The sequence below is a fragment of the Lutjanus erythropterus genome, chromosome 3 (genome assembly GCF_056507025.1).
Source record: "Lutjanus erythropterus isolate fLutEry1 chromosome 3, fLutEry1.hap2, whole genome shotgun sequence".
NCBI lineage: Eukaryota > Metazoa > Chordata > Actinopteri > Lutjaniformes > Lutjanidae > Lutjanus > Lutjanus erythropterus.
In genome coordinates, this window is record NC_139319.1 from 42,370,606 (window position 1) to 42,386,337 (window position 15,732).

General features: G+C 37.4%; 2 protein-coding genes across 2 annotated transcripts; both read left to right on the forward strand.

The window, feature by feature from the left end:
• The first annotated feature begins 2,944 nt into the window (after positions 1-2,944).
• Positions 2,945-6,553, forward strand: LOC146330778 (GTPase IMAP family member 9-like). Its single transcript, XM_084746954.1, has 2 exons — positions 2,945-3,077; positions 4,977-6,553. The coding sequence occupies exons 1-2, from the start codon at positions 3,056-3,058 to the stop codon at positions 5,999-6,001; spliced, it is 1,047 nt and encodes a 348-aa protein (XP_084603080.1). The 5' UTR covers positions 2,945-3,055; the 3' UTR covers positions 6,002-6,553.
• A 5,301-nt stretch (positions 6,554-11,854) lies between these two features.
• LOC146330779 (GTPase IMAP family member 9-like) lies at positions 11,855-14,332 on the forward strand. Its single transcript, XM_084746966.1, has 2 exons — positions 11,855-12,005; positions 12,664-14,332. The coding sequence occupies exons 1-2, from the start codon at positions 11,990-11,992 to the stop codon at positions 13,689-13,691; spliced, it is 1,044 nt and encodes a 347-aa protein (XP_084603092.1). The 5' UTR covers positions 11,855-11,989; the 3' UTR covers positions 13,692-14,332.
• The last annotated feature ends 1,400 nt before the right edge of the window (positions 14,333-15,732 follow it).

Sequence of the window (15,732 nt, forward strand, 5' to 3'; positions counted from 1 at the left end):
GTGAGTTTTACTGTCACAGGTACAGATTCCACAGAGGCCTCTTCCTCAGATACCATCTGTCAGTCCACATTTCTTCCTCTTTTACAGCAGAGATAAGTTTACTTTCTCATACTCACACAGAGAGCTATTTTCTCCTTATCTGCCCTCACATGTACCGAGTTCTGTGAACAAACAACACACTGAAACCAAAAAGGCGTCTGCAGTGCAGATCTGCTGAACTCATTAACCTGGAGAGCAAAGACTGTCTCTGTTTAATACATGTCAGACAGGAGTAAAGGTGAGCTACACTCAAGACGCCTCATTACCATCTAACATTACTGTTTTTCTCAGTTTCTAAGACACAATTAAAGGGATAGTTCACCCAAAAATGAAAAGTCAGTCATTATGTACTCACCCTTGTGCTGAGTAAGGGGTTTCACATGAAAACTGTGGTGCAGAATCTCCTAAACCAGTTTTCAAATGTAAAGAACAACAAAAATAAATAAATAAATACATAAATAAAATGCCTGCATACTGCTTGTCTGGCATAATCAAAGGCTGAACTGGGTCATACTGAGGGCTGTATTTAGTTGTCTATTGCACTGACTCCCAACCTGAGGTCTGGATCCCCCGAGGGGGGCGGCAAAAATCACAGGGGGTCCCCAAGGCTTGGTCTGCTCTGAGGTCATCAAAATTAGATTTGTTAATTAATTACAATTTATACAAATGTCTGTACACCAATCTATTTAAAAGATCCATTTCTTTTGTCTTCAATCAATAGTTGGGCATTTAGTGGGTCACAACTGTGACAATGAATCATTCTGAGTGTGTATAAACTGACTGTGTTGTGTTGTTAAAAGAAAAAAATGTAAAGCTTATACTAGAATAGGGATATTTATTAAAAGGTAAAGGTTCTAAGAATGTAACTGATGTTAAAACTTTAGAATTATTCACTTATTATTTTTGCCATATTTGAATGCATGCAGGCTGAGGAGGCTCTGAGGGAAAAAGTTTGTTCCCACTGGTCTATTGTGTAAGTTAATGATTGATTTATGTTCATTTGAATACAAGTTGTGTGCTCTATTTGTAAATGACTCAGGTCAGACTCAGCTCTGTGTGGACACACTGTTCACATTGTTAATGAACAGTATGTTCTGTTTATAGAACCACAGAACACGTGCTGTTACATTTCATCCTATAGGGGGAGCAGACATGTGGTCCACCCTGGTGTTTGAGAGAACTGCTGCCATTTCTTGTAAATGGAGAAGGGAGGGGTGAGTGTGGGATGATCAGAGGAGTACAGCTGAACTCAGATATACAGTTCAAGTATTTACAGATACTTGAACCTCCACATTCTCTAGTCTTCTGTGTACGTCATGAATTTCTCACATTCTTTTGCACAAATTCCAGATTCTTTGGCACATTCATGCAAATGTCTTTGTACAACTGTCTGCTGTTTTCTCAATTATCAGTTGCTTATGTCATGTTGATCAAAATGTATTACACATATTCTGATGAATGAGTTTTACACCCCTAAACTATGAAGTTATAGGAGTGCCATAAACAAGAATAAATCTTTAAAAAATTAGAAAAGAAATGTGGAAATACAAAAAGGAATAAATGAAAACAAGAAATAAACAAATAAAAATGTGGAAATAAGAACAAAAAAAATAACATAAAATAATAATTATAAGTATTCAGGTTTATTTTCAGGTTTATTTGTTTTCCCTGTTCCTTTTGCTTGAATGAACAAATGAATGTTTGGCCTTTTCAAGGAAAAGCAACAGAGAAGAGAATGAGGAAGGCACTTCTATTAAAAATAGGTCCATGATTAAGGATGTCAGCAATGATGTCTCATATTTTTTAGCAGTATTCACATAGATTTTTTATTTATTTATAGTGTTACTGTTTACGATAAGAATCCCAGTCTCACTCCCTGTGCTTCAAACTTTGTTGCTGTAGCTTCCCGTCTTATGTCAGCACCCTCTAACATTAAATTCTGATGTGCTGTCAAAGTCAAGTGAGAAAGTATAAAAAGTGACAAAGTCCATGTGGAGGTGGGGTGGGTGGATGGGTCAAACAAATAGGACAGTTTTAGTCCAAGAGACTGTGGTTCATGTCCTGTGTGACACACATAACATAAGTTACATAAATTATGTTACATACACTAAACCTGACCAAGTAGTTGTTCTGCCTTTATTTTGAAAGTCTACCCAGATGTTATATATTTGTTATGGCTGGCTGAGACCATGTAATGACTCATGTATGCGCGTGCGCGTGTGTGTGTGTGTGTGTGTGTGTGTGTGTGTGTGTGTGTGTGTGTGTGAGTGACAGGGCTGCCTGCTGCTGCTAGTCTCACATACTACTGGACCCATCAGGTGAAAAATTTTTGTGCACATTCATTACTATGTGTTAAAGGACCTGTCATGGTTGTAGTGATTCACAATATTTGAAAAAACATGAAAAAACCTATATATAACTTACACTGACTGTTACTCTTTCCTCTCAACCAGCCAGTAGGGGCTGCAGGTCATCAACAACTGCTAGGCTAAAAACAAGGCTTGACTACAAGCAGTGTGGGTGACTAAAATAAAATAAAATAAAAAAAATAAATAAATGTCATTGTAATCTATTAATCTATTTTTTCCCTTCTCCATTTGATCTTTTTTTTGAAATACTGTATTTAGTTACTGTCTAACTTCCATACACTGACAGCACACTGAGGCAGGAATCCCCCCAGTAATTTGTCAGAAGCTCTAGATATTCCAACAGCCTCAGCGGGGAATTCTTACTGTGTACTAAGAATAGTAATTCAGTTAATATTATGTTTCAAAAGCAGTAAAATACAGAGTTGTAAATACTGTCAAAGGTCCAGGTGTACTTGTCTGCACAGACTGTAATAATCCCTGCTTTAACTGAACTCGCCTAGTTTCAGTTTCATTGTGATGCTCACTGTGTAACTGTTTGTAGGTGTGGTTTGCTTCTTGGAGCCATCAGACAAAAAGGAGGACCAACAGAAACACTCTGATCCTCAGCAGCACTGGGACCAGCAGCACCTTCACTCTGTCACCCAAACATGTCCAGCAGATACTATCTGAGTAAGTTATAATACTATTGTGCTCATTTTAATGCACTGCTTTTGTTTTTGCTTCCTTTTTTCTTTTTTGAAGTAAAAAAATATAGTCAGAGGGCGGGATCTTTGTGAAAAAAAGTGGTACCTGTGTGAAATAGCCATGGTTCAGTCCCCAATAAATGTCTTTTTTTTTTCCAAGATAAAACTGCACATTTTCATGTGTTCTCTTATTGTACCTGAGTCCTCTCACAGAGTGGACTGAGCCTCCTCAGTGTTCTTATACATTCATGCCACAGAGCATGATTGGATGTTAATTGTACCATGTGTACCTTTGTGGAAGCATCTACATTCATTATGTATCTCCACTTATTTATTCAGGCTTTTCCTTTAATTAATTTTTCCCCTGTCTCCACCATTCAACTTTTGGACACATCTTTTCATTCTTGTTATTATTTTGCTACATTGTAGATTCATACTGAAGACATCTAAACCATGAAACCATGGAATTACAAGGAATTATGTAGTAAGCAAAAACTGTGAAACCAAGGCAGAATAATATGTTTTAAAATATAAAATATATGATTCTTGAAAAGATTCTTAAAAAGATTCTTAAAAAGCGAAAAGACTCTCACACACTGTCTTCTGCACTTTCAATCAAAGATTTAACACCATTGTTGTTAATAAATCTTTGGTTGCAGTTGCATAGGACAGTGTGCAAGAATCTTTTTGCTTTTTATTGTCGACCCATGGTCATCACAATAACTGTAATTTTAGAAGTAATGACAAATATTGTTATTGATTTTGGAAAATCAATGTAAACTGAATTGGTAAAAAATAACATACAGTTATGATAGTCCAATTACTGTGTTTTTGAAAATCAATTAAAAAGACAATTATTAACAAGTGTTCAGTTTGTCATAACTGCAACACATGAGTGATTATAATGGGAGCACGAAATCCACTAGAATAAAAGATTCATAATGCAAAGTTGTGAAGACCCAGCCCCACATCATCTTTGCATTTTGAAAAAATGATTTCATTTTCATTAAATGATAGCTCATCATGTTGTATCACTGTGCCAGTGCAACAGGTCTGCTTGAGGCAACAGTCATCTGAAGTCTGTTGGGACCAGTGGTGGATCCACAGACTCCAACTGTCCAACTGTCCAAAACTAGGGTGGCAGATGGGGTGGTCAGGCATCTTTTAGAGGTGGCAATGCCACCCCATGCCACCCCTCTAGATCCACCCCTGGTTAGGTCTTAGTTTCCCGTCAACACTTACTGAAAATCTTCACTCCATTCGAATCAAAACAAACTGGAATATCACTTCTCAGAATGGAGCCATTTTTGTGAGTGTGATCTGCTGTGCATAACGATATGAAGTCAATTACTGCTCCTGGGAAAACTGAATTATGAAACAGAAAATGTGAAACAGGTAGAGCTTGAGCAATGAAGGAATATTTTGGAGTCCAACATATTCTTTTGTAGGTTTCTATATCTAAATGAGAATAAAAGTATCAGCCCTAAAAAGCTTATCAGAGCATCTCAAAATGCTATAAGGTTTAAATTAAAGATTTCAATAAAGATTAAGGTTGGAGATATACTTGCTGTTTGATAATGTGTTTGCGTTTGCGTATGCGTAACATTCATTTCTGACGACGCACACAACCATCACTCCAAATGGACGCAGGATACACGAGGCAGCCATGAAGCGCAGGGATCGTAGGTGGTGTGTAGGGATGCATATGTGAACTTATAGTTAAAAGCAAGTATATTGCCACCTTATGAGTCCCATGTGGAATTATGGATCTTAATGTTCTGCACAGACTGTAAAAAGTTCCATGGTGTTTATGGAATTTATAAAATCTTATCTATAATATCTAGAGCTTTGATTCATATCTAATATTATTTATTCTCCCAAACAGGACAAAAGGACGTAGCGATGAGGATAGTGATGTTAGGGAAGACTGGGAATGGGAAGAGTGCCACTGGAAACACCATTCTGGGACGACGGTGCTTTGAATCGAAGTTCAGTGCCAAGTCTATGACTATAGACTGTGCTGAGGGCAGAGGTACGGTGGACGGGAAACAGGTTGTTGTCATCGACACTCCAGGCCTGTTTGACACCAGGTTTGGCAAGGACAAAACAGCTAAAGATTTATGCCAGTGCATCTCGTTTGCTCTTCCTGGACCCCATGTATTCCTGGTGGTCGTCAGGCTGGGCAGATACACAGAGGAAGAAAAGCAGACGGTGCAGAGGATTCAAGATATCTTTGGCCAGGCAGCAGACAGATACAGCATGGTTCTCTTTACTGGTGGTGACCTTCTTGAAAACATGACCATAGAAGAGTTCTTGGGTGGAAGCGCAGACCTGCAGGAACTTGTTGCCAGGTGTAACGGCCAGTACCACGTCTTCAACAATAAGCTGAAGGATCACACTCAGGTCAGTGTGCTGCTCCAGAAGATCAGAAATATAGTCCAGAAGAACGGAGGAAGCCACTACACCAACGAGATGTTCCAAGAGGCTGAAAGGAAAATCGAAGAGGAGAAACAACGCATCCTCAAAGAGAAAGAAGAACAAAAACGCAAAGAAAGAGAGGAGATGGAGAGAAAAATTCAGGAAAAATATGAAACAGAGATGAGGAAAATTAATGAGGAACTCCAGGCTGAGAGAGAGAGAGAGAGAGAGAGAGAGAGAATACGGTGGGAGGAAGAAAGAAGGAGGGAAAGAGAGAGGAGGGAGTGGGAGCTAATGATGGAGAGGATGAGAATAGAGGAAGAAAGGAGGAGAGATGAAGAGGAAAGACAGAGGCAGTATGAAGATATGAGGAGACGTTTAGAGGAACAGCGTCAAAGAGAACTTGAAGAGGAAAGAGAGAGAGAAAGAGAGAGATATAGAGTTAGAGTACAGTCGCAACCTGTGGCGAATGATGACTGTACAATTCTCTGATTTGGTTTTCCTGTCTTTTTATGTCTTCTCTTCTAAAGTGAATTATTTAACTATTTAAATTCATGAGAGGAAGAAACAGTCAGTCCATCTTCTCAATATAAAACTGGATGATGATGGAAATTCATCAGCTGATGTTACCTCATGTTAAGATACTGTTTTACTTTTAAAACTCCACATTTACATCACCAGCACCAGAACCATCAGTAACAGTGTTAATATACATGTAGACTGTTCGTTATACTACTGGTCTTTCCCAGCATGCATTGCTGTGGTTTAATTTTTATCTTCACAACATTAAGCAATGTGTCATCTGATTTGTTTTGTTTACATTTGCTTGCAGATAGGTGTGTCACAAGGTTCTAGTCCTTTTCTCTGTTCTCATTAATGAAGTTCTACTCTTTTTCCTGATTGATATAAAGCTTCTATATCACAAATTCAAGAGTCGCTGCAATCTGATTTTGATATTCTACAGACTTTGTTGTCAGCTGACAAATTATTGCTCAATAAAGCAAAAAAAACTTTTAACTTGTAATTAATGAAAAAAAAAAATATATCTAGCTGTGTGCATTGATTCTGAACTAATCTTTAATAAATCACACTGATCATGACTTGAAAAAAACAACAACTTTGGTGTCGGTGTTCTGAATCTTTCCAGACATTGTTTTCCATTATAATGTTACAAAGAATTGTTTCACAACTTTTATCATCAATAATGTACCACAATAACATTATTTTACAGAATGCCTCTAAAAGTGATCTTCAAGATAACATTTCTTGAAATGACTATGAATTTACAGCCCTCTTTAGTAATAATAATTCAAGGTATTAGATTTGTCATTACAACATAAAGATTCCAACAATAACAAAGATTAAGTTAAACTTGACAAACTTTGGTGCCATGGACTACCAACACGTTCGAAGACTGGTGTCACCATTCAGCATCATGCATACAGATGCATAAAATACCAAATGCATAAGGCACCAAAACCACTTGATTAGATTTAGGCACCAAACCTACTTGATTAGGCTGACAGTGCAAACTTACCTAATTAGGTTTAGGCACCAAACTCACTTGATTAGATTTAGACAAAAAAACACTTGATTAGAGTTAGGCACCAACCCGTCTTATTAACTTGATCCCCCAAACTTACCTTATTAGGTTTAGGCACCAAACTTGATTAGATTAAAGTAAGTAAGATTTAAGTAGCTACTTGATTGGGTTTAGACACCAAAACTACTTGAATCTACTTCAACCTAGATTTCAGTCCATCACATTCAATAAGGTCCTGACATCCAGTTTATCTAGACACATGTACATGTACAGCATTTGTTTGTCTCCTTGAAGATTTGTGGCTCTGAGCTACAGATGGAGGCCTCTGAACCAAACTGAACACACCTGGCTAAAATATTAGCAAGTGGAAAAAATAAAGACAGAAATAAAGGCCTAAATCCTGCACATCAACAACACAACAACACTGAAACTCACTGTAAAGTCATCAATGACACAAAAGTTTAGTGTAGATACATGACACATACATGATATGTATTGTCAACATGAAAACTTTATGTTCACTTAAGACTGACATAATTTTTATGTTATCCCAACAAGTTTCTATTTTTTCCTAGTTTATATTGCCTAAATATCACAGGACCAAATAACAGCACACACACACTGTGTACACATTTCGAAAGTTGAATGAAGTAAAACAACTGTTGCAAGATGTGATCATTGTTTTATAATCATAGAACATGTAGTCAGTTTCTTGTTCAATAAAACAAATAATTTGTGTTTACTGCACATAAGAAAAACACATTACAAAAAGTATTGCAGTTTTATGCTGAACACAAAAATACTTTGCCTTCTTAACAGTCAAAGCAACATTCATTTGCCTCCCAGCATGCATTGTGTGAGAGTCAAAATTCTCCTGAGACCCCTCCCATGGAAACCATGTGTCTCTAACATTTTTAAGATAAATCCTGGTTGTTTGTTTTCACATGAATAAAAACCATGATGAAGATTAGTACTGACTTCAGTCTCTACCCCCTTACACTGCAGCTGGAAATTCTCTGTGTGAAATGAAGAACTGACTCTTCAAACTGACAAAATGTCAAAGGAAATCAAACTTGTCTCTGTGACTGAAGAGTTGTTGGTTCAACTTAATATCTTAAGCCTACTGAACATGTTTTATTTGAGTTAAATTAACTCAACTGTATTTACAAAACTTAAAACTAATTATGCAACCTAAGATAATTTGAGTACAGAATGTCTCTGATTCAACAGCAGCATCTTTATACTTACAATGTTTCAGTTCAAACACACCTGTGGGCTAAGAAATCACTGAATTTTAAACTGCATAACCATCACTTGGGTCAGACCTGATCACAAACAGTCTGACATCATAAACAAGAGTCTCACAGGACAAGGTTTTATTTACGCTCTACATCAGTGACTAAAGACAATAGTTATCTTGTTAAATCCAAAGGAGTTCAGATGACACTGCCCTCATGGGTCTGCTCAGTGCAGTGGTTCCAAAACTTTTTCTGTCATGCTCCCCTTTCATGCCCCCCAACCCACAATTTTTAACAATAACTATCAATGGAACTGATGAAAAAAAAAACCCCAAAACACTCAAACAGTGATTATCAGTGGGTCATAGGATAGAATCCATAACCTGTTGTTTGTTTCTGTCCCCTACATAGATCATGTTCATTCATGGTCTTAGATTTAGAGGGATCTACTGACAGAATATGGCAAAAATGTAAATGCACCGCTTTTGTTTTTGCTTTTTCTGTGCACGCAAAAGGTGAATTTTCACAATAAAAGGACACTTGAAAACGTGATATTTGAGTTTAATAGAAAAATCTATTTGGAATTGAACTATGGTTATTGCACATAGAGGAAAGTAATGACCCGCCCTACTCTGCCTCTGATTGGATAGTATTTGTTCCCTTCATTGGTTGGGTTGTGTAGTTTCAGCCATGAGGAGTGACTGGTTAATGTTTAAGTAGGATTATCAGGGTAAGCCAGTCAGAGGCAGAGTAGGGCGGGTCATGACCTGTTCTCTTTGTGGAAAAAAGTGGTGCCTGTGTGAAATAGCCATAGTCATAGTGTTGACAGAGTAGGGCTATACAGCGGCACAGCATTGTGAATCTAAAAAGTTAAAAGAGCAAGCACCGAAAACAAGGATGAAAGAAATATGGAGAGTTTCTGCTGTTTGCCAGGTCACCTACACACAACTGAAATCAGCTGTGGGTGCAAGGCTTTTATTAAAACACGCCCACAACGGATATCAGACAGCTGACAGCAATCAATCAGTCCTCAATCAATCACTAAACATAACATAACATTACATTAAGTTTGCCTTTCATCACCAACACAAAATAACAAATAAACATTCAATAATTGGGAGCACCAGCTCAACAGTTCAGTCCCCAATAAATGTCTTTTTTTTTTCAAGATAAAACTGCACATTTTCATGGGTTCTCTTATTGTACCTGAGTCCTCTCACAGAGTGGACTGAGCCTCCTCAGTGTTCTTATACATTCATACCACAGAGCATGATTGGATGTTAATTGTACCATGTGTACCTTTGTGGAAGCATCTACATTCATTATGTATCTCCACTTATTTATTCAGGCTTTTCCTTTAATTAATTTTTCCCCTGTCTCCACCATTCAACTTTTGGACACATCTTTTCATTCTTGTTATTATTTTGCTACATTATAGATTCATACTGAAGACATCTAAACCATGTGAAACCAAGGCAGAATAATATGTTTTAAAATATAAAATATATGATTCTTAAAAAGATTCTTAAAAAGATTCTTAAAAAGCGAAAAGACTCTCACACACTGTCTTCTGCACTTTCAATCAAAGATTTAATACCATTGTTGTTAATAAATCTTTGGTTGCAGTTGCATAGGACAGTGTGCAAGAATCTTTTTGCTTTTTATTGTCGACCCATGGTCATCACAATAACTTTAATTTTAGAAGTAATGACAAGTACAATACAATATTGATTTTGGAAAATCAATGTAAACTGAATTGGTAAAAATAACATACAGTTATGATAGTCCAATTACTGTGTTTCTGAAAATCAATTAAAAAGACAATTATTAACAAGTGTTCAGTTTGTCATAACTGCAACACATGAGTGATTATAATGGGAGCACGAAATCCACTAGAATAAAAGATTCATAATGCAAAGTTGTGAAGACCCAGCCCCACATCATCTTTGCATTTTGAAAAAATGATTTCATTTTCATTAAATGATAGCTCATCATGTTGTATCACTGTGCCAGTGCAACAGGTCTGCTTGAGGCAACAGTCATCTGAAGTCTGTTGGGACCAGGGGTGGATCCACAGACTCCAACTGTCCAACTGTCCAAAACTAGGGTGGCAGATGGGGTGGCAAGGCATCTTTTAGAGGTGGCAATGCTGTGTAATCCACACTATGCAACTTTCAGTCAAAGTGAATAAAGTTTTTTACACAAAGCTTCATTCATGTTGCCAGTAGGTGACACTATGATTATGATTCAGTGTTGGTGTGGACATGTCTTCAGGTCAGGACTCTTCTCAAACGTGAAATCTGGAGCAGATTAGACCACGTGCACTCAAGTTACAACAACTCCCTGTTTCATGTTGATTCATCAAAAATGTGCAGCATTGCCACGACAACAGCATTCAACAAGAGCTCAAACCTTTCGGGTAAAATTGGTCACTTCTCTGGGAGGAGTTTGTTAGAGTAAAATTCTTGTAAGTGCCCCAAAACTGTGCAAAGATGCCACCGTAAATTCAAAATGGCTGACTTTGTTGGATTTATGGTACAGCTTTTTTGTGAAGCTGCGTCCAAAATCACATATTATGCATGAAATGTATGTGAACTATTGTTGACCATACTTATGGGTAAATAAATGGTAATATTGGGGGGGTGTATCTGAGACCGATTAGATATGTATCTCAATACATGTTCAACGACATTTTTACAGAAAATAAAAAATATGAGCAGCCAAAACAAAGAAACAAAAAAAGAAACAGCAAGTAAAACAACACAAAATAAAAGCAAAAGCCGGTAAAAATGCATGAGGTAAAAGGAACCAAATAGAGACATTACAAGGACAGGGATAAAATTGGCTACAAAAGTTCAACAAACCAGAGCAGTGTGGAAAAACAACTGACTTTGATTAGCAATTTTCAGATGCAGCCTAAGTCTCTGCATGATACATGCGACAGACAAATTTTGTACATCTAGGTGAAATGTTTCACGAGGACTACTTGAAATTTTACAACTCTTAGTAATACACTAATGCACAAATCAGATGTAAATGTTCACCTTTTCTGATGTCTGTGGTGAATGTCATGATTTTTCATGCACCTTTAGACCCTTGAAAGCGTTCATTTAGAGTATAATTCTTAGTTTCATAAACTATACATATAAAATATACATAATGCATTGAGTTTGGAATTTCAGGTACATTTATATATTTATTTCTTTTTAATTAATTTGTTAAATACAATGATTTATTTCATAATGTCAGATTCATTGGTATATAATGGCTCTTCCTGAATTCAATAGAAATTCTAAGAGGAAAATCAAAACAGTCCCAGTAAAAATGTGAAAATGACATTTGCAACTAATGGAAAGCACTGAATAAATTATATGAACACATTAAGTGACTGTTAATCAAACTGCATGAACGCTGTTCAATACCATTCAACAGCTGAAGGTTGAAGTTTAACAAACTGTATCTAAACCTGGAAACATTTTAACAACATGTTCTATTCTTATTTGCCAGCGGGGGACAAAGAACAGTATCATGTGGAGCTTAAAAGAACTGCAGCCATTTCTTGTAAATACAAGGAAGGAGGGGTGGGAGGAGTCTGGTGCTGCTCTGCAGGGATAAAAGAAGGGTGGATCCACCTCAGCTGCAGCATCTGCTTCATACTCTAACTCAGGCATCATAGACGGCAACTTTTACAACCTAAACATGGACGGCAAATTAGGTGAGTCATGATACTGTATTCCTTTACACTAATACTTCTATAGATCTACTGTATTTAACTGCAAAGACATACTTATTGTTTTGTATTTCTGACCTTTTGTTCAAAGATCAGTATCTTACCACACATTCTGAGGAGTACTTTTATAAGAAAATGTCAGATTTGTTGTGGTCATTAGGAACATTTTAGTCCTCTTTTGGGTGGAGGTTCAGAAGATGTGCTTTTAAATTAAGTTGCACCATCAGCTAAAAATTTTCTCTGATGTATTGACTGTTGTCATTTAACCTTATTATTTTGTTGAAGAAAAGGTATGCCTTCATGAAAATCTTGAAATCTTCAAACAAATGTGTCAGTCTGGACATGTGGTCAGGTTTCTAACATTTAGTTTCACTTTCAGCTATCAGAGGAGGCAGTTTAAAAGGACTGCAGCCTTTTCTTTTAAATGGTGAACTAAACAGAACACTGAATCATCAGATCAGGGACAGAAGGCCAGACAAGTACAAATCAAGTCTGTAAAAGAAATGTTGTCAGTGTCCCACAGTGTAAAAACTTTAAATGTAACCCAATTTTTTTTTCTCTCCAAGCAACTTCATAGATGTTTGTTTTCTCCCATCTCTGTATAAGTTACATTAAGTTTTATGTTGCTCTTTCTTCTACACAGGAATCAACAGAACAAATAATGAGGAGGTGAGGATAGTGATGGTGGGGAAGACTGGAATTGGGAAGAGTGCCACTGGAAACACCATTCTGGGACGACAGTGCTTTGAATCAAAGTTCAGTGCCAAGTCTATGACTATAGACTGTTCTAAGGGCAGAGGTACGGTGGACGGGAAACAGGTTGTTGTCATCGACACTCCAGGCCTGTTTGACACCAGGTTTGGCAAGGACAAAACAGCTAAAGATGTAGGCCAGTGTATCTCTTTTGCTTCTCCTGGACCCCATGTATTCCTGGTGGTCATCAGGCTGGGAAGATTCACAGACGAAGAAAAACAGACGGTGCAGATGATTCAAGAAATCTTTGGCCAGGCAGCAGACAGATACAGCATGGTTCTCTTTACTGGTGGTGACCTTCTTGAAGACATGACCATAGAAGAGTTCTTGGATGGAAGTGGAGACCTGCTGGAACTCGTGGCCAAATGTAATGGCCAGTACCACGTCTTCAACAATAAACTGAAGGATCACACTCAGGTCAGTGTGCTGCTCCAGAAGATCAGAAATATAGTCCAGAAGAACGGAGGAAGCCACTACACCAACGAGATGTTCCAAGAGGCTGAAAGGAAAATCGAAGAGGAGAAACAACGCGTCCTCAAAGAGAAAGAAGAACAAAAACGCAAAGAAAGAGAGGAGATAGAGAGAAAGATTCAGGCAAAACATGAACAACAGATGAAGAAAATGACTGAGATGATGCAGGCTGAGAGAGAGAGGGAGAGGAAAGAAAGAGAGGAGGAGAGGAAGAGGATGAGGGAGGAGATGAATGAGGAGAGACGGAGGGAGATGCAGGAGAGAGCGGCAGAGAGAGAGAGAGAAAGAGAGGACAAAGACAGGCAGATGACAAACATGATGAATCAAATGAGGGAAGATCATGACAGAAGACTGAGAGAGGAAAGAGAAAGGTTAGATCAGCGTTATGAAGAAATGGCCCGAGCCCAAGCTGAGCGCCAGACAGATTCAGGCTGTACCATTCTCTAAACTGAGTGCATCTCTCACAGGTGGTGCATGGGACATCACTAATATACTACAAAAGATTGTAAATCCCCCAAAACATTTTATTCATGCTTCAAAATCTAGTTATTGTGTCAGTAAATTGATCAGTGCCACCAAAATGAAAAATTGCTTTGTCATTATGTCAAATCAATAATTGATAATCACTAATAACTGAATGGATCGTTTTGTGATGGCCAGCATGTGATGGAAGTGACTGAGCTCTTAAGCTAACATTATCTACACATTAACTAACTAACTATGTTAAAGTTAGCATCAACTTACTCTTCTTTGTGTAACCAGCAAATGTTGTTGGAAGTGCAATTACAACTAAAATTCATTTTTTGTTTGTTTGTTTGTTTGTTTTTTGGACTAGTTGCAGTTGGCAGACAGGTTAAGGATCACATGAAGTAACACCACAGGTTTTTGGCATTCTGGCGTTCTATCAGTGTCTTTTTATTTTGTTGTGTTGTGAAATGTATCAGTGCATTAATAGCCTCTAATTTGTTTTTATTGGTTTGGTGAATGCCCTTATGAAGTGTGATTTATGACATCAGCGATCATGTTTACACTTTACATGTTATCCTTTGTTTTGTCTTCTACATCACTGAATAAAATCAATCAACCAATCCATCCATCCATCCATCTTTATCATTCATCAAAACATATATGTAAATACACAAGAGTTGAAGGTGTGTGTGTGTGTGTGTGTGTGTGTGTTTGTGTGTTTGTGTGTGTGCACATATAGTAAAAGTGCTCCAAACTCAAGTGCAAATACAAGGAAGCTTTTCCTCCTTTAGCCACAAAAGTACATGAATTAATTATTAAAATAACTTGCTAAACAAACCATACAGTAATTGTACTTTTGACCCATCATCCTTTTCCTGTTGAGCTGCATATACCTGGAACATCATAGAACCACACCCACAGAACATCACATCTCTTACTTCATTCTGCACATCTATAAAACACTGGTTTTTGTTTGTGTTTATGTGCTTTTGCATAGTATGTTTTCTTTAATGTGGAGTGGGGCTGATTTTCTGCCAGTGATTCTGATGCCTCACACCAGTCCACTTTAGTTCATGTATAATCATAATGCAAACATGAATTATGTGCGGTCTTTGAAAAATAAACAACTATGCAAACATGTGAACTCCGCACAGAAAGGCCCCCCAGCTGCAAACTCTCCAACCCCTCAGCCGGCTGGGGGATTTGGACGTTCAGTGCATTTTTTTCCTTGCTTTGCTTCATTTAGAATCATCCACAGTATCATCAATAGGAGTGCAACAGATAGCAAAAATCACGGTTGGGATTGTATCATGGTTTTGAGTCACGGATCAGATCATTTGTCCAATCAGCAAAAAAGAGAAGTGGGATTAGAGTTAAATCATTATATATATTAATCATCACACACACACACACACACACACACACACACACACACACACACACACACACACACACATATATATATATATAATAATATATATATATATATATATTATATAATATAAATATAATAATAATATAATCGAACTTACACTATAATATTATTAATGATTATAATATTAAACAGTATACTTTGAATACTGTACTGTGTATTATACAGCACTGTAGTACTGTACTGTAGATACTATAGTACCTTATAATAGATAATTATACACTGTACAGTATAATAGAGTATAATCACTCTACACTACATGTAGTCTGGCTCAATGTCCCGCCCACAGCTCTTTCTGATTGCACTATCCTAGTTCCACCTGTGAAACTGCTCAAAGTCACAGTCAGGATTTCACTCGAGGTGATGTGACGGCTTTTAAATTAGTCGCTCTTCACTGAGATGTGCTGCAAAGTAAAACACAGCAGCATCTGTCCTGTCTTCTCACTGCAACTCTGAATTGAGATACTGGGTACTATTACTTAGATAAAAATAGCAGCAACAGTAAAACTATGTTTCATACTATGCTGGCTCTGTGTAGTCTGTGGATCACACTCGTGCTGAACTGTGGGGGACGATTCGTACGGTACA

Excerpts from the sequence above, each read along its gene's own strand:
- LOC146330778 (XM_084746954.1), top strand. The coding sequence starts at position 3,056 with ATGTCCAGCAGATACTATCTGA. Across the intron at positions 3,078-4,976 it reads GTCCAGCAGATACTATCTGA|GACAAAAGGACGTAGCGATG; the intron begins GTAAGTTATAAT and ends TCTCCCAAACAG.